Genomic DNA, 19,778 nt, shown 5'->3' with positions numbered 1-19,778 from the left:
GAGTCGCTGGAGGAGAGTAGGAAAGCCGCTGGAGGAAAGCCGCTGGAGGAGAGCTGCTGTGAAGGACAGCCGCTGGAGGAGAGGCGTGGGAGAAGAGCAGGGGAGCCGCTGGAGGGGAGCCGCTGGGGGGGAGCCGCTGGAGGACAGTCGCTGGAGGAGAGTCGCGGGAGAAGAGCAGGAGAGCCGCTGGAGAAGAGCAGGAGAGTCACTGGAGGAGAGTCGCTGGAGGAGAGCTGCGGGAGGAGAGTCGCTGGAGAAGAGCCGCTGGAGGAGTGTAGGAAAGCCGCTGGAGGAGAGCTGCTGGAGGAGAGCAGGAGAGTCGCTGGAGAAGAGCCGCTGGAAGAGAGTCGTTGGAGAAGAGCAGGAGAGTTGCTGGAGGAGAGTCGCTGGTGGAGAGTCACAGGAAAAGAGCAGGAGAGCCGCTGGAGGAGAGCTGCTGGAGGAGAGTCGTGGGAGAAGAGCAGGAAAATCGCTGGAGGAGAGCCGCTGGAGAAGAGCTGCTGGAGAAGAACTCCTGGAGTAGAGCCTGACTGCGGGGCTCACCTCCGTAGAGTCGCTGGAGGAGAGCTGCTGGAGAAGAGTCACGGGAGAAGAGCTGCTGTGGAGGACAGCCGCTGGAGGAGAGGCGTGGGAGAAGAGCAGGAGAGCCGCTGGAGGAGAGTCACGGGAGAAGAGCAGGAGAGCCGCTGGAGAAGAGCAGGAGAGTAACTGGAGGAGAGTCACTGGAGGAGAGTCGCGGGAGGAGAGTCGCTGGAGAATAGTCGCTAGAGAAGAGCAGGAGAGTTGCTGGAGGAGAGTCGCTGGTGGAGAGTCACAGGAAAAGAGCAGGAGAACCGCTGGAGGAGAGCTGCTGGAGGAGAGTCGTGGGAGAAGAGCAGGAAAATCACTGGAGGAGAGCCGCTGGAGGAGAGCTGCTGGAAAAGAGCCGCTGGAGAAGAGCCGCTGGAGAAGAGCTCCTGGAGTAGAGCCTGACTGCGGCGCTCACCTCCATAGAGTCGCTGGAGGAGAGCTGCTTGAGAAGAGTCGCGGGAGAAGAGCTGCTGTGGAGGACAGCCGCTGGAGGAGAGGCGTGGGAGAAGAGCAGGAGAGTCGCTGGAGAAGAGCAGGAAAATCACTGGAGGAGAGCCGCTGGAGGAGAGCTGCTGGAAAAGAGCCGCTGGAGAAGAGCCGCTGGAGAAGAGCTCCTGGAGTAGAGCCTGACTGCGGGGCTCACCTCCATAGAGTCGCTGGAGGAGAGCTGCTGGAAAAGAGCTGCTGGAGAAGAGCCGCTGGAGAAGAGCTCCTGGAGTAGAGGCTGACTGCGGGGCTCACCTCCATAGAGTCGCTGGAGGAGAGCTGCTTGAGGAGAGGCGTGGAAGAGGAGCAGGAGAGTCGCTGGAGGAGAGCCGCTGGAGGAGAGTCGCGGGAGAAGAGCAGGAGAGCCGCTGGAGAAGAGCAGGAGAGTCACTGGAGGAGAGTCGCTGGAGAATAGTCGCTAGAGAAGAGCAGGAGAGTTGCTGGAGGAGAGTCGCTGGTGGAGAGTCACAGGAAAAGAGCAGGAGAGCCGCTGGAGGAGAGCTGCTGGAGGAGAGTCGTGGGAGAAGAGCAGGAAAATCGCTGGAGGAGAGCCGCTGGAGGAGAGCCGCTGGAGGAGAGCCGCTGGAAAAGAGCCGCTGGAGAAGAGCCGCTGGAGAAGAGCTCCTGGAGTAGAGCCTGACTGCGGGGCTCACCTCTATAGAGTCGCTGGAGGAGAGCTGCTTGAGAAGAGTCGCGGGAGAAGAGCTGCTGTGGAGGACAGCCGCTGGAGGAGAGGCGTGGGAGAAGAGCAGGAGAGTCGCTGGAGGGGAGTCGCTGGAGGAGAGTCGCGGGAGAAGAGCAGGAGAGCCGCTGGAGAAGAGCAGGAGAGTCACTGGAGGAGAGTCACTGGAGGAGAGTCACTGGAGGAGAGTCGCGGGAGGAGAGTCGCTGGAGAATAGTCGCTGGAGGAAAGCCGCTGGAGGAGAGCAGGAGAGTCGCTGGAGAAGAGCCGCTGGAAGAGAGTCGTTGGAGAAGAGCAGGAGAGTCGCTGGAGGACAGCCGCTGGAGGACAGCCGCTGGAGAAGAGCCGCTGGAGAAGAGCTCCTGGAGTAGAGCTCCTGGAGTAGAGCCTGACTGCGGGGCTCACCTCCATAGAGTCGCATCAGAAAAGACGAGCATATTTCTGTCCCTGTTCCTTAAATTCTGATGATAAACGGAGGGATTCTTAAAAACATGCGACCTTCTGCGCGTTTCACTGTTCAGATGTTATTGTTTCTTGGCGTGTAAGAGCTCGGTGAAAGGGCAACTCCACTGATTTTTCAAAGTTTGCTAGAGTCTGCTAAATTCAGTCGTTGAGGTGTGAGCAAAGCCAAAGTGATGTTAAACGGGGCGTTATAGAGAAACACGGTGTTACTGCTGTTACAGATCATTTTACAGTGGTGATGAGAGGAACCAGGGGTCACAACGCCCACAGCGCAAATGTCGCCTTTTTGTTTGCCATTTAAAGTGATTAGTGACACCTGCGTTTCTTCTGAGTTTCCGCGTGTAATTTGGGTGGATTATGTCAAAATAGCGGTAAATCAATGTCTCAGGAGCATTTCACCTCTAACGTAATGCGTAACGTAATTAAAATCTGAATTCACCAATAACTGACACTACAAACTGGTAGTAAAAACCGTGTAATTACTGTAGCGCACACTGTGTGTTACTGCACCACACGAAAGAGGAAAAATAATTCAGTATTACGAGGAAATAAGCACAAAGTTGAGGTTTGCGCAGCTGATCCTGTGTTTCGCGGTGAGGCTGATTCTGTTGATGAACAGCAGGGGGCAGTGCAGTATCTCCTCACGGCGATGTGGCCATGATCTACTTTCCTCAAGTGCGCTTCGTTCACTTTCTTTTAAAAATAAAACCCTCGTGCTCTCCAGTTTCCTTTTTATAGAAGGGTCAGGATATAACAATATAAAATGACTCATATTTATATAAGAAGACTGATGTAAGCGAAACAAATGGTGGTTAAGAATGACGTAGGCCAATGATTTAAAGAATCAGTAGTGCAGAAATGAGCTCTGAAGAAAAAAGGCTTGACACTACAGGTGGTGCATAAACGGAGGTGTGCAGACTGAGCACCTGCATGGGGAAGCACAGTTTCCTGTAGGACCCATTTGGATCCCATTAATCCATCAAATGGATGTGGAATCAGTCACAGAACGCCTGGTAGACCATTAGAGTCCTTTTCACAGTCATACACTGAAAAAAGAGCTCACTGCATTTATCCAGTTCAGTAGTGGACGTTGGTTGCACACATATTTGCTTTGGCATAAATCAAAACAAACTGTTCATTCAACACATGTTCACACACAACATAGTGACTACTGCACACCACCTGGGACCAGCAGACACCTCTAATGGTTTCTATTGTTTGTTTCTGCAGGGTTGATAATTCACTTCACTGAAAATGAGCAAACTGTACTGTACACAGCAGCCAACTGTAAAACCTTAAACTTTACTGTCAGAACAAACTGAAGCACACAGTAAAGTACATGCATTACAGGTGACTAAGATCCTGTAAAGTGCGCAATATATGTATTATGTTATGAATATATATAATCACGGAGACTGAGCAGCAGGGTCGCTGTGTAAATGTCAGCACTAATTTTACAGTTTTTATCTTCTTTAAAGAGTTTGCTGTGTAACCGGTGTTACGGTTTGAAAGCCGACGGTAACAATATTACGAGATGTAAAGTGATCAATCACTTCTCAGAGAAGACCGTTTGCACCCGGACCTGACACGCAGAAAAGAAAAGAGTGAGGATGAGAAGAAAAAGCGCAAAGACAAAGAACAGTGTGAAGGTCTGCGTAAGAAACTTAGACAGGCTGTCGGACTTTCAGCTCCGCAGAGCCTTGAAACGGTCACCGCTCGCTCGTTTCACATCAACGGGTCACGTCTTTATCTGTTAGGAGAAGGAAAAACTAATCGGACCATTTAAATGCAGAAAGCAAAGCTTTCACAACGATAAACAGCAGAGCTGCTCCCACCAGGCCGGAGCAGCTACGCGTGGAGCCGTGAGACCCCTGGACTGAGAATGATGGAAAGACTGTCATTAAATCTGTCATTAAACCGGAACTTGTTAGAACCTCAAGCGAGCACCGACTCATCAGCAGCGCACAGTGAATGTGTAGTAAACCGTTTAACTCATAAATGTGTAGAGTTTCGACAGCTTGTCGTAGTCAGTGTATCAGCTAGTGAGATGGAGAGGGTGGGGTGGGGGTGGGCGGTGCCCCCAAAAGGCTAGAGCCCATGTTACAAGTGACAAGTGTCCTTTTAACCGGGAGGGGGGGGGGGGGGCATTGCAGGCCACGCCCCCCGGGCCGCTCTTGGTCCGCGGACGCCGCAGTACCTTTGCCTATATTTTACATTAGTTTTGGGGTCCCGCACAGACACAGTGTGTCCACCTCCCCGTCTCTGAGGGACTCGGACACCCGCTGAAAGACCGACTCTGTCTGACGCGCCTGCGTGTGTGAGTTTGTTGCCTAGCAGCGTAGGGGCGCTCTGATTGGCTGGCGGCGCGCAGACCTTTCAGAAGGCGCGCGGGTGCTCTTCAGTGCTCAGAAGCAGCTCGAGTTCAGAACATCTTCTGTTCTCATCTCCTCTCCTCAGCGGATACCTCTGAGACCACAGCATGAGCTGGAATAGCTGCTTCTCGAGATCTCACGGGCCAGACGAGATATCTTCTCGACCGGCGCAGGAAGAGAACTCTGATCTTCAGACTTTTCTCCAGACCCCCGACTCGTCATGAAGTAAGCGCAGCTGTGTGGAGCTGTTATTGCGCCGTGAGCTGCTTTAGCTTCGGCGTTACCGCGTGTTCTCGCGTTCGTGTACATTTCTACTAGCTACTTTCTCTAAAGTTAGAAGAGCCCAGTTTCTTCACGAAGCCGCCTGCGCTGAAGTCTGCCTGCAGTCTTAAAGGCATCGACCGTGCAAGTCAGAGCAGATTAAAGAGGAATTCCACCGAATTCAATATAATTCACTGGTTTGGATGTAAAGTCATTCAGAGCGGTTTGCTGTGAAATGCTCCGTTCTAGAGAAACGTACAGGCAGAACTGGTCACAGTGGTGTTGATAGGAACCAGACGTCTGAAGAGTTTAATGCCTCTAAAGTCCTCATTACAGTAAAAGGTTATGAACATGCTGCTTGCTGCCTGATACATTGCTTTGGGATAGTTAAGTTAGTTGGAATAGATAAGCTTTTGGCCTAATAGGTATTTTCTAAAAAGCCATTGGTGGTGGAGGGGTACATGCAGGGTGACGTAAGACATACTAGTCTCCAAAGAAAACACATTTTTTAGATTTTGCAGTATTTTACTGTCTTTATCACTACATATACACAATTCAAAGTAGTGTAGCTTGACTGGTGGTTTTGGATAGTAAATAAATCGGCTGTATTTGTGTTGTAGACACTGACTCCTGGTTGATTTCTCTACAATGGACCATGTAACGTCAAACCCCTCCTTGTTTACTATTGGAATTTCCTTTTAATTTCATAGTATGACAAATAAGACATTGCCTTTTTAAAAAGGATCTGAACACTGGAGAATGACTCTGCTTAAATTGAATGTTTTATCACTATACAGTCTTCGCTCAGTTTCTCACCTGGAGACTCATCCTAAATCAAGACTGCGTCAAATTGCCTCAGTGATTTGGACTCATTATAATGATTGCTTTGCTTTATTTCCAATTTGTGGACGTACTAATTACTATTCACACAGCCTTTTCACCGTTTAACCACTGATCATGTTATTGTGCCCCTTCTTACTTCTAATCGTATCCTAAAAATGACACAAAATTGAACTGTGAAGATGGAACTCAAGATGTTACTACTGAGTGCAAATGGTGGTTATAAACACATCAAAGCATCTGTGTGTTCTCCTCACATGTTCAGCACATGCATGTGCCTCTCCGCCGCGCTGGGATTTGCTCTTGGACCTCTTTAATGCTACTTCATGAGATCTGATTAAAAATGCAGGCCTCAAAATTACCACCATGACAATATTATAGAGAGGAACTTACTAAAGAGAATTAATGATTACAAGAATAGTAGCATTAGACCAATTAATTAGACAGTCCAGCTAAAATATTTAAATCTCAGTGAGTAGCTTTGAAGAAGTAGGACAGTGCCAAAGGCTTCGTCTCTTTCCCGCCGTGTCTGATGTGTGATCTGTCAATGTTGGTGGAGGAGGAAACAGGGAATTTACTCATTCAGGAAAGAGAACCTCACTAAGAACTACTATAGTAGTAACAGAAGCTTTCCAAGCACTTTTTATACAATGTAAATATATACAGTCACATGGAAAAGTTTGGGTGCCATGGATGAATATGGATACACACAACACGCATGCACACACACACACACACACACACACACACACACACACACACACACACACACACACACACACATGTATATATATATATATATATATATATATATATATATATATATATATATATATATATATAATGTAAACCAATGGTGGTAAAAAAAAAAAATCAATTACCTATTGTGGTACTGTTTGTGTGTGGCCAGGATGATAGGTGTTCCAGTTTAATGGCCACACCTTATTAGCACTATAACCGCACAGCACCATCTATATATAGTGGTCTATATATATATATATATATATATATATATATATATGGTCATTCCTTTTCAAATGTGGGCCATTCTGCATAGTAATTTTCAGTTCGTTCTTGGTGCTACAGAGATTTCTCAATCATCGTAGAATCAACTACATCTCAATTTATACGTGAACAGTTTTTCCAGCTTCCTCTTAGGGATGCACAGGTATGGGAACAGCGTCCTGATGCTGATATTTGATATTTTTATATACATTTCTGCTGAGTTCTTTAGATGATGTAGATAGGACTACTGTAGCATTCATTTGTAGATGCGTAAAAATGTAGTAATATGAACAAAATGCAGACATTTCAGTGTCGTATCACAGCACCACTTAAACAGTCTGCTCAAAATCTGGTGATACTGATATTAATTCAATATTATTTTCCATCCTTGCCTCCTACAAATTTTAAAACATGTTAAATATTATCAGTATACTAGAGTGATTTTGTCTGTAAAAAAATGGTTTTATATAATGAAAACACTGATTCCAAAAACCTTTGACTGGCAATGTGTATGGAAGCATACTGTCCAGGTTAAAAAAATAAATGAATGAAGGACTAAGATGGAACAAATGTGTATCTCTATTTCTTCTGCATCATTTGCTCTGAAGTTGCCTTTTGCCTTTTGTGTGAAAACTTGCTCTGGAAAAAGTGCTCCTAAATGGCTTTATAATAATATATAGAATAAAACATCAACATACATTAAAAGTAAAGAACTTTTTCTTCTGTAAAGTTACAGTTTTGGAGATACATGTTTTTAGAGGAATGAGCTGGAGGAAGTTGCGGGGGATAGGGTCATCTGGAATTCTCTGCTCTCCCAACTGCTACTGCGACCCTATCTGGACTAAGCAGTTAACGATGACGATGATGATGATGATGATGATGATGATGATGTTTTTAGGCCACAGTGGTGTACAAACTCATCAGAAAAATAGATGCTTAATTCTTAAATTCTAAATTCTTAAACTCATAATAGCATTGTCACAAATCAGGCTTTTCTGCGATTAAAAATATGCACACTGAATTATTCATGGCACTCATTTTAACAGATTTTTTCCGTGTCAAGGCTCTGCCTCATCTAGAGCACTATGATCAGTGATGCATCAAGTGCAGCGGAGTTCTGTGGGGACAGTGCTTCAGTCTTGTCGCTGGATTCCAGTGTGTTCTTCAGCGAACCCCCTCCGCCAGCTGACAACCCACTGGACTTCTTCATCATTAATGTCGGAGGGAGCCGCTATATCCTCTCCCAGGAGCTGCTGGCCTCCCACCCAGAGACGCGACTGGGTAAGCTGGCCCTGTCCACCCGGGATTCAGCCTTAGACCTTTGTGATGATGCAGACTTTCTGGAAAATGAGTTCTTCTTTGACCGCAGCTCACAGACCTTCCAGTATATCATGAACTTCTACAAGACGGGCCATCTGCACGTCAGAGAGGAGCTGTGCGTGGTCTCCTTCCTGCAAGAAATCGAATATTGGGGCATTGATGAGCTCCGCATAGACAACTGCTGCAGGGATAAATACTACCGCAGGAAAGAGATGAAGGAATCTTTAGATATCTGTAGGGATGCAGAAATGACGGACAGTGACGAGGAGGACTTTGCTGGAGTGTTGTGTCAAGACTTCCGGCAGCGTCTCTGGGACCTCATGGAGAAGCCAGATTCCTCGAAAGCAGCAAAGACGTTCGGGACCTTGTCTGTGTTCTTTGTAGTGGTATCTATTGTTAACATGGCCCTGATCTCTCTGGACTTCACCGTGCTCGGTGCGCCCGTCTTGGACATCCTTGAGTATATCTGCATTGTGTGGTTCACAGGAGAGCTGGTGCTCAGGTTCATGTGTGTGAAGGACAAATGTAAGTTTAGCAGGAGTGTGGTGAACATCATTGATCTGCTGGCCATCCTGCCCTTCTATGTTACCCTTGCGGTGGAGAGTCTGCATGGAGGATCCACAGAGTTGGAGAACGTGGGACGGGTGGTGCAGGTCCTGCGACTGATGAGGTCTCTCAGGATGCTGAAACTCGGACGACATTCCACAGGTAACTGTTGAAAGTCATTTAGGCGATTTCTTAATACTGCTGCATAATAGGATGTAAACGAAGGCATTCAGAGTAGTTTGCTGTGAAATGCTTCATTGTACAAAAACGTATCTAGTCAGAATTGTTCCAGTCCGAGGAGCAAATTTGCTGCCTGATTGCTGCCACGTTTTTTTTATTACTATTCTATCATTATCAACATTACATATAAAGGCCCAAAAGATACCTGTAGGTTCACTGTTCATTTTAGATGGTAAATGAAATTCTTGCTTCTTTTGCCTGGGATTGAACCTGATCTCCTAGTGGATGTGTTGCTTAACCATTAGGCTAAACAGCCAATTACAAAGCTCACGTGTGCTTAGCTCAAAATCTTCTCTGTCCTGAATTACAAGTCTGTAAAAACACGTAAACAATTTTGATTATTTTGTATTTAAGTGTGAAAGGTAGTAAAGACTACTGTCAAAACAAACATATTTAATAATGAAACAAAATTACTAAATAAATAAACAAAGATATATATTTGTTGTTATGTGCCTATTAGTAAATATAGTAAATATAGTGTCTGTACTTGATCATTTTTAGTCAGAGGCACACTATTTTAATAATTTCCCATATTGTCATTGTGATATAAACAGCTTTATCAAACATCACTTTAGAAGATCTTTAGAAGGATGTTCATGTAGACAGGTATCTGTGATAAAATGTACTCAGTTGTGCCTATACACTCTAGCCATTTTTTGAAACCTGCCTTACAGTCAGTAACTGTAAACCTACAATGTTCTTCTATAAGGTAGGTCTCTAAAAGAATTGCCAGTGTTGAGGTACACCTACCTAGTGCCTAAGCCATTTTTCTAGAAATATTGTAGGTTTAATGGTCGTAGCTCATTGTAGCCCTTCTGTAACAGCACAGTTTGTTAGCCCCCCTCTACTCTGGATATTATTTGAGTGGTGGATCATTCTAAGCACTGCAGTGACACTGAGATCGTAGTCGTATACAATGTGTGTTGGGCTAGTATGAGTGTATCACTGGGTTTTGAAATACTGAGCACACTTCAAGTCCACTTTAATAAATACACCTACCTTGCTGCTTGTACTCTATGTAGGTGTACAGAGATTATAGTATTTTTCAGCTTCTTCCATGCACAATTTGTATTAAATACCCTCTATGCCCTCCCTTTTTTGTCTTTGGTCCAAAGTACAATGTTAGGTGGCTGAAAAGTTTTAAAATTATGCATTTTATACCATTACACTGTATTTTGTCACTAAAATACTTACATCAAAACACTTTCACAAAGGCAAATAAAAATGTATTAAGTTCAGTATAGTCAAAAAAATAGGTTTGGGTAAGGGTTGACTTTGTAGCGGGCCAAGTCAGACATCCTACCGACTCTTAAAAATAAAGGTCTGAAGACACTGTAAGACAACTGTAACTGGACATTCACCATTGTTTTACATGGAATGCATGAAAGCACCACTATTTTCATAATGAAACATCAATGTCGAAAAGAATTTGTCTTATTAGAAATGGTGCAGTTGTAAAACTTGTCAACTCTGTAGGAGAGAAGAGACCTGTGTGCCTGGGAGATATCATAATTCATGAACTTTCACTCTGTGGGGCTATTTTTGGAGAGAGAGTGAGAAAGAGAGAGAGAGAGAGAGAGAGAGAGAGTAAATTTATTCATCCATTCATATTTTGACATTGTACCACAGAGACGGGGAGGAGGGGTCTTATAGACGGGGGAAAAAAGTTTCACAGTGCAGTGTGGCTTGCTTTGATCTTGTGAGTTTTGGAGAGAAAGGATCCAACCCTCAGATGCACCACAGACATAAATAATTAAAGGAAATGATGTTTCAGAGCAGACAGCAGAGACGATGGGAGGAAGTGGGCTTGTGCGTATCATGACCGCTAGAGAAAAAAAAGTGGATCATGAGATTTCTTGCTTCTGTGACAAATCCTGAAATGAATTTCAAAAAGATGAAAGAGTATGAGGTTAGTTCAGGTGTATAATGACTAATCTGTCTTTGATGGTGCAGCAATTCCAGTCTTTATTTTTTGGCTGATTTTTTTAAGCAAAGCTGTTTTGATACCATGGATTAATACTGTGCCTAATGAAAGTCTTTATCACCCAGTCTCAGCACTATTGAGATGCAGATTAAACCGATTTTCTGAGAAGTCGTTGTAAGGTTTGTTTGCTGAGTGAATATCAAAATGTGTCATTTTATTATCGAATGAAACCAGCAGATACTCCTCAGAGGGAAAGTGCAGCCCGTGCACTGTTATTTCCATCCAGTTTTAATAACGTGTGTCTCTCACATCTGCACTCCGCTTCGCCTCGCGCTGAAGGTGTTTGTCCCCGACAGCGGCTAATCTGATCACAACAACACAAACCAAGTGAAAATGAATAGATGCAGGTTAAGCCTGGCGTGCCAGCCTGCATGGCAATATCTTTGAATGAGCGTCTTTCAGCAAGCTTTATTCATTTGAACAGTCAGAGCAAGAGACTAAAAAAAGCAATGCAGACCATTTAGCATCAAGGTTTTGAGAGCACATAATGTGTGTTCATTTCTTACAAATTAACAGTAACAGCATCTACTCTTCTGGGAAGTCTTTAGGGACATTGCTGCCTTTGACTGCAGTCAGTCACAAGAGCTTTAGTGAGGTCCAGTATTGATGTTGGATGATCAGTTCTGGATCACGAACTCCACTCCAGCTCATCCTAAACATATTGGAGGGCTCTATTATGCCAGAGGACACAGTTCGACCCAGGCTCATACACAGCTGCTGCAGAGTGTCTCATTCTATTGGCAGTGCTTTTTTATAGGGGCTGTACAGATTGAGCTTAATTGAGCACCTTTGTCAGCAGGCGCACTGTAAAGTAGCTAAAGTCACTAAATTGAAGATTGCTGAATGTTTGAAATGGAATCTCCAAAAGTTTGGACGCCCCAGTCATATTAGATGTTTTGTTGATTTGAAAATTTTAAATATGGGAAACGGCCATGATTTTTGGAAAACTAAATGATGTCAACTTTTTTTAATCAAAGAGTTTGATGTAGTACGTAGATGTTGTTAAAGTTTTTATTTGTGCCATTCACACCACAGTCCATACGGTCCATGTGTGGACACTAATCTGCAAAAGCCGCCAATATTGACTTCAGTGTTTTTGTCATTAAATGTCAGGAAAACTAATGCAGTCACATGTATCCATCTATTTATCCTATGCAGTTTTGCACCATCCCATCACACTGAAGTTATAAGGAGCATTATCGATAATATATAGATAACTTTTAAAATAAGGGAGACAGAACAGCCAATCACAACAGAGGTCATTTACATATATCAGTCTTAAAGGCACAGTAGTAAAAACACCTTGTTTAATTCTAAGTCAAGGCAAATGTATTTATATAGCATCTTTCATACACGGCAGACATTCAAAGTGCTTTACAAATGAGAAAATTCAAGTTACCAAGAGAGGAATTCAAGTTAACAAGAATAGATTAAAACAACAGATTTAAAAGAGAAGAAATGAAATATCAAATTAAAAATCAAATTAAATATTAAGTTAGGACAGCAAAGTGCTGATACAGGAAATAAATGCAGTAGAGCTAAAGATAAAGAGAGTGTTGGAAAATGGACATTTAAAAATAAACTATTGTTTTTTGTGTACCTCGGGGGAAAGATAAAGCAAGAAATACACTCACCTGTTCAGTTGCTTGTTAACACAAATAGCTAATCGGCCAATCACATGGCCACAACTCAGTGCATTTAGGCCTGTAGAGGTGGTCAAGACAACTTGCTGAAGTGCAGACGAGCATCAGAATGGGGAAGAAAGGTGATTTCAGTGACTTTGAACGTGGCGTGGTTGTTGGTGCCAGACGGGCTGGTCTGAGTATTTCTAGGGTTTACAGAGAACGGTCCGGAAAAGAGAAAATATCCAGTGAGTGGCAGTTGTGTGGATGAAAATGCCTTGTTGATGTGAGAGGTCAGAGGAGAATGGGCAGACTGGGTCGAGATGATAGAAAGGCAACAGTAACTCAAATAACCAACCAAAATCTCTGAGGAACGTTTCCAACACCTTGTTGAAAGTACGCCACGAAGAATTAAGGCAGTTCTGAAGGCAAAAGGGGGTCCAACCTTTTACTGGCATCGCACTGGTGATTTTTAAAATTAATCTAAAATTATATTAAACAAATATATGAATTAATATAATCATATTAAGCTAATATATGTATTAATATAACATGTTCTTTAATTAAAATAAGCAAAATATTTTCCCATACACCTGTTATATTATATTAACTAGAACATTGTTGGATCTGTGTACGTATGAAATGTTTTGACTCTGTATTGAGCTGCTAACAAGCAATAAGGGATGAGTGAGAACCCCCTGCTTCAAAAATAATTCACCTTTCCACAACGACAGTCACACTGAGTTCAAACACCCTGCAACTGCAGATTTCTTAATATAAAAAAGTCTAACAACCACAATAGAAAAAAAGTGTTTAACACAACGAAAACACTCATTTTGTTTGCTCACCCACAAGGATTGCTACCTATTTTGTAAATCAGAGGCATATGATTGCATGATGCATTCCATCAACATTACTGAAGAAAAAAATTCACAGCTCAACTGAGGGACGTCCTACAAAACAAGCGGCAAGTGCATTTCATAATGTGATGATGGGCCAAATATGACATGACAATGCGTAGTTAGTGTTTATTGTTTTTAATTGGGGAATAAATTGCACCATACAATGCATCTAAGCGTTTGTTTTATTTTATCCCAATATGTTAAAAACAGCAAATATAAGTAATTATGCATTTAAATGTGCAGAAGTGTGTTCCTTGCAGAGGACATGTTCACTTAAAAAATCACCAAAACCTAATTTGACCAGGGCTGCCCAAATTCTAGCATAAGACTGTATTCATTTTGAAATACGATGAAAATCCAGTGACTTTGATGAAGGAGCTTAAATGCAAATGGCAGACCTCAGAACTGACAGACATATAACTGAGGCAGGATTTTAGCATTACCAGTCATATCGCTTTGGATATGGTTGCTTGATGGAACCTGTGAATTCTGCTGTGAACATGCCAGCAGATCCAGATGCCTCAGTGGAACTCAAGGCAGCTAAATTTGGGTCAGCTGCTCTTATGCATTTAGATTTTTTTTTCTTTTTTCATAGAAGCAGCAACGGTTGTATAAACTTAATATGACTGAGGCATAGAAAGTTTGATAAATACTAAGTTCTAAATAGTCAGGCTGCTGTTTCTAAATGCAGTGAGGAATGTAAATGTATTCAGTGAGACTGACAAAAAGATAAATGAAGAAATTCAGAGTGTCACGCCATTTCAGAGTGTGAAATGATAACAGCTGTTCAATGGGGCCTATATTTAGACTGACATCTCTTGGATGGTGTTAAATCATTTTTTTCAAAAACCTTCGCCCTGAGCCTCACACACCAACACTGGCAATTTCTGCAAGGTTGAAATGTAAACCTTTCTTTAACGCTGAAAGGAACATCTATAAATGTCCTCCACTGAGGGCTTTAAACTTCACAACTAGTTCAACATGCACATTCAAGTGGCTCTCTGCTACAACACTCCTACTGCAGTGCTACAGAGCATTACTAATGCCAGTGCTTAAAACCACAGGTAATATTATGGCTTTGCAACAGAATCAGAGAAAAGACTCCCTTTCTTTGCCCTTCAGGTTGCAAGTATTTGTATTGCTTTTATACTAGAATTTCTATGACTCAGTTGTGATAAATTGTGTGTAATGACTCAGAACCTTTATAATTACATGCCTTTCTTCATGCATTACTGATATTCCACTCCTCCGTCATATCTCCGCTGGTCATATCTCCTCTGTTTCAGGGCAATGTTCTTCACTTATCACTTTGTGATAGTTATACTGGGTCATGTGATTTCATCTAGGAAGAACCTTACTGTTATCTCAGTCATACAGGCTACCTATAGTGAAAAAAATACTACAAAGTATGTGAACAAAATACAAATACAAATACAAAAAAGTAAATACATTTGATCTGTTTTTAAATGAATAAGGAATAGAAAGACAAAGTTAATGTTTTGCTACATTAAATTCATTATTTCTTGCAAATATACGCTTATTCTGAAATAAATGCCTACAACATGTTCCAAAAAAATTGTGATGGGCCAATTTAAGACTAGAAATGTGATGAAATGTCCAAAATCATCTTAAAGAGATGATGCCATCATGCTCAAGTATAAAAGGAGCAAAGATGGGTCGAGGCTCGCCATAAAATATCTCAACTGTGTTAAAACAACATTTCTCAATAAGCATTTGCAAGATTTTCTGTAATTCATCTACAGTTCAAAATATCATCAAAATATTCAAGAAATCTGGAGAAATCTCTGTGCATAAAGAGTAAGACCGAAAACCACAAATGAATTTCAGTCCATATCTAATAAGCCCTCAGATGGTCCTTATTAAAAATGAATATGCTTCTGTGATGGATATCACCACACGGGCTCAGGAAATCTCTGACAAACTGTGGTCAATAAGTGCAATTCTTTGCTGCGTCCACAAATGCAAGTGAAGGCTATGAACAGCGGAAGTCAAAAATCAGCCTACTGCTCTGGCCTCGATCTGAACAGTGCAAATGATTGTTGTGGTCTGATGAGACAGCCTTTGAGGTTTTTATAGAAATAATTGACATTGTGTTCACCAGGCCAAAGATGAAAAGGACTATCCAGATTCTTACCAGCATAAAGTTAAAAAAACAGTGTGACCCAGTGGCAAGGGTCACTTGCACACCCATGGAGGCACCATCTGACAGTGCCAAGCCTCATTTTGCATGTGTGACACCAGTATGGCTGCATAGTGTGGTTGCTAGACTGGCTGGCCTCCAGTTCAGTCTTCAGTCTTCGTCTAAGCAACTGTACAAGGCTTTCGTTGTCATACTTTGTTTCTGGCAACGAAGGCCCTATACAGTCGCTTAGATGAAGACTTTACAACATAAGAAAGGCAAATACAGTAATACAGTGGTAAACATGTGTTGTGAGCATCCAGTTTATAATGAGTGTATATAAAAAATGGTTGTAGTATGAGAAGAGATTGTATGACTTTTAGAGGGGTGAGATCTTCACATTATTTGTGTAATGTTTCAGAGTATATGGCCTCTGTTTGACCGCTAGCATATTTTCCTCATCAGGTCTGAAGTCCTTGGGCATGACCATCGCTCAGTGCTATGAGGAAGTGGGCCTGCTGATGCTTTTCCTCTCTGTGGGCATTTCCATCTTCGCCACAGTGGAATACGCCATTGAGCACGACATACCCGAGACCACCTTCACCAATGTGCCCTGCGCGTGGTGGTGGGCCACCACCTCCATGACCACCGTAGGCTACGGCGACATACGTCCGGACACGGCCGTGGGCAAGGTCATGGCCTTCATCTGCATCCTCTCGGGTATCCTCATCCTCGCCCTCCCCATTGCCATCATCAATGACCGCTTCTCAGCCTGCTACTTCACTCTGAAGATGAAGGAGGCGGCGCTACGTCATGGCGAGGCACTGAAACGTCTGACCCGCAGTTCGGCCTCCGACGTGACGGCGACTGGGGTGAATTTGCGGGACGCCTACGCAAGGAGTGTGCTGGAGATGCTGCGGCTGCAGGGCCGAGAAAGAGCCAGCACGCGCAGCAGTGCAGGCGACGACATCTGGTGGTAGTGGGACACTCCTCAGTGGAAGCTTATTGAGGGGAAGAGTGTGAAATGCAAACATATCGTTAAACTAAGCCTTCTTCACATATGGCATTAAGATGTGTGTTGGGTGATCTGATCATTAGTGGACGGCGCCAAGTATAGGTGTGAATGGACACAAGCTCTGTCCTGCCTGTGTGATGACAGTGTCCAGAAGTAGTAAGTAGTATAGATCAATGTCAATTTCTCCAGTGCACCAAAGATTTGTACCACATATGTGGTCCAAATATTCCTGTATGCAGACTAGGCCTGTGACAATTAGTACGTAATCACCTAATTGCAGTTATTTCAGCTAATCACAATTATTTTCTCATTATCTTTTATAATCATATATGTTGCAGTAAATTGAGTGCATTTTTGGTTATTCGAGCTTGAGCTCTATCTGTCGTCAGTTTGGATCTACAAGATAACTATAATGAAGCAAGATGGTCTATACTTTCTATACTTTACTTTTAAGTTCCATACAGTGAAACAAAAAAGATTATATTGTTAATTACATTTATTTATATGGCAGTTAATCACCAACAAAAATTTCATGATCAAAACAGGTCTAATGCCGACAGAGCTATCGTGATCTACTGCATCCTATAATGCGTGTCTTTTTTGCCTAATTAGCCCCAAATATTTTTAACCCCTTAAAATTCCAGGCATTTTATATACTAAGGCTTATTATTCAGTAACTACAGGGACTTCAATGCAAACTGGCCGAGCTATTCTGAAGTTGTAGAAGTGTGTAATAAACCTTTTGGCCTTGTTGTGTTTTTTTTTTCAAAGCACACAGGTTTAACAGACGGATTTTCTGTGGCTTTGGAGATGAATAGAAAGCTTCTTTCTTCGCCTTCTGTCCCATTTCTGAGGTGCATTAGGAGCCCATGCAGTCTAAGCATCAGGTTTACTAATGTTTAGATTTACTAACTCTATTTTGGCATTAAAAAGTGGTTAAAAACAGCCCTTGATGTCCACTTCTGATTAGATCACTCAAGGCGGCTGTTAATACCAGGTGTGAATAGGGCCTTATCTTACTTTTATTTAAACATATTAGTACTGTAACTGTACAGCTATGTTCAGCTATGTCTTATTGCTGGGTCCATTTATTTTCCTCAGATTCAGTCTTTCTGCTCTTGTTCATAAGTGACCCATATCTGTCTTTAGAGTGAACACACTCTTGCCCTGGAAGGATGATGACGATGATGATGATGACAGTAATATACGCGCATGCACTGACGTTCTGATTATATGGCCACCAGGGCAGCACTGATAACAGTACCAATAATCTAACACTGTATCAACGTACATGCCTGCTACTGAATGATGCATGAGAGGGGGGGCTCATGGGATGGAGCAATATTTTAGTGATTTTGGAGCAAGCAAGAACACCACTCTGGGCAAAACCACGCTGCTCCACTCCCACTCCACACCAGTCACGTCCTCTTTTGCTCGCTACCCAACTTCACAAATTGAGAGACCGTTTGATGAATACAGAGCTCATTCCTTACTGGCTAGAAGGCCAATAACCATGCAGACACAAACTGCGTTGAATACAACATATGACCTATTAGTGTCTGTGTTTGCGGTTTGTATTGTCACATATAAAAATCAAGTTGATATATTTTAAAGAAATGTTACATCTGATATATTAATGTCATGAGCACTACCAGTTAGGGAAGGGCAATACTTCTCTTTTTTTCCCAATCCTATACCAAGTAATACTAAGGCTAATATCCCAGTACCAATAACGATACTTTCAAAAGGGAGATTTATTTGTTGCGGGTACCAGTAAAAAAAATTGAAATTAAAATTATATTTGATATTATGAAATTATATTACATTCAATTAAAACCTCTGGATTTGTATTAAATCAATGTGTATTCGAGAAAATATGTTTTTGGGGTTTTGAGGGAGTGAACATTAAAGAGACAAGGAAGTGCTGGTCTTTTGGGGTATGTAAGGTAACGACAGCCTTTACCCTTGGTTTAGCCTTGACCTTCGGGCCTGTTGCTTCAGTCAAGCCGAGAAAAACACTAAAAACAGCTGCTACTGACAACATGAACAACTGTAATATTTACTGAACCCCAACAGAGACTGATGCTCAGAAATACAAGCGTGAGTGAAGGGGACACACATAAGACACAAGAGACTTTAGAAATTTAGACATGATTAAACATTCAACACCATTTTTGCCAAGCCAGAGAAACTGCTGTGTGCTTACATGTACACAGGGCAGGTTTATCTATATATTGTTCAGTTCTGTTTTTAACTATTTTTCACCCTTTTTCAACATTTTTGTTGGATCTTTACTTTGGTTGTGAAATATGGTAGTTCTTAATAAATATGGGTCTTCTTATTAATTTTATAATAGTACATACTAATTATATAGAGGAAATAAACAAAAATAAGTTTCTTCAGCATCTTATATAATTATTGATATAAATATATAATCCAACAAGTATATGCCTTTAACAAAAAACTGCTATTATCAAAATAAATTATATACCAAATATACCAAAATAAAAGTGAAATTGTATAAATATCAGGATTTATTGGTTATAGGTTATACAGAGTTAGTACTGGGATCAGTATGTAGTGTCAGTACTGTGTTCCTAATGGTCAACTATTGGACATGTACCTGATCTAGGACCACATATCAGTGGCTCAAATCTTACTTGATCCATTTTTTGTGTTCACGCAGCTCTGAAAACGTCCGATTTGTGCCACTTGAACCCTGTAATGTGAATGTAGCCACAGTGCATGTGAGTCTTTCTGTGTTTGTGTCAGATATTTGCTGTCTTCTTTGAATTGGCCCTCCTTTTTGCCATTCAGTTTTAATTGTACTTCTGTAACATTTCCAGTGGTTTTATATCTATGAAAAAAAATGCAATTTCAGAATTAAATCTGTTCTTGGCCTTTTCCCTTGTCCTGTGTTCCTTTTTGAAAATATCACCAGTGCATCAGAGGTCAGAGTGGCCCTGCAAAATAGTCATATAAACCTGGAGAGAAAAGCAAGGCCTGTTTCAAATGCATGTCTGTGTAGCAAAAACCCATCAACTTTCCAAAAGCTCCCTACGTCACAAAGACACTGTTTCGACTGTTGTGCCCATTTTAGCCATTTCCAAATGCTCCCAAGAATTCTTCATTTTTAATCATACTGTGAGTGAGATGTCCTTAAATGGTGGCTTGGCTTCCCCTCCTTGCAGATTGCTTGACGTATTCCCTGGACATTTAAGGGAGGCATACTAAGGCTCCCCCGATTTGAACTCGGAGTGACACAGCTGCTAAGAAGCAGGGAAGAACAAATGGCTTTAGTAAACTGTGGGTCACTTCTAAAGGCTACACC

At 42.4% G+C, this 19,778-nt stretch overlaps 1 protein-coding gene across 1 annotated transcript; it reads left to right on the top strand.

The window, feature by feature from the left end:
- Positions 1–4,458: 4,458 nt before the first annotated feature.
- Positions 4,459–19,350, top strand: kcnv1 (potassium voltage-gated channel modifier subfamily V member 1). The gene is made up of 3 exons (XM_017714387.2): positions 4,459–4,797; positions 7,742–8,706; positions 15,898–19,350. The coding sequence occupies exons 2-3, from the start codon at positions 7,764–7,766 to the stop codon at positions 16,410–16,412; spliced, it is 1,458 nt and encodes a 485-aa protein (XP_017569876.1). The 5' UTR covers positions 4,459–4,797; positions 7,742–7,763; the 3' UTR covers positions 16,413–19,350.
- The last annotated feature ends 428 nt before the right edge of the window (positions 19,351–19,778 follow it).

Source organism: Pygocentrus nattereri, chromosome 3 (assembly GCF_015220715.1).
Source record: "Pygocentrus nattereri isolate fPygNat1 chromosome 3, fPygNat1.pri, whole genome shotgun sequence".
Lineage (NCBI taxonomy): Eukaryota > Metazoa > Chordata > Actinopteri > Characiformes > Serrasalmidae > Pygocentrus > Pygocentrus nattereri.
The sequence above is the reverse complement of the archived record's forward strand: the minus strand, read 5'-3'. Positions and strand labels throughout refer to the sequence as shown.

Coding starts and splice junctions, on each gene's coding strand:
- kcnv1 (XM_017714387.2), top strand. CDS start 7,764: ATGATCAGTGATGCATCAAGTGCAGCGGAGTTCTGTGGGGACAGTGCT. Junction 8,707..15,897: donor ACTCGGACGACATTCCACAG/GTAACTGTTGAA, acceptor TTTCCTCATCAG/GTCTGAAGTCCTTGGGCATG.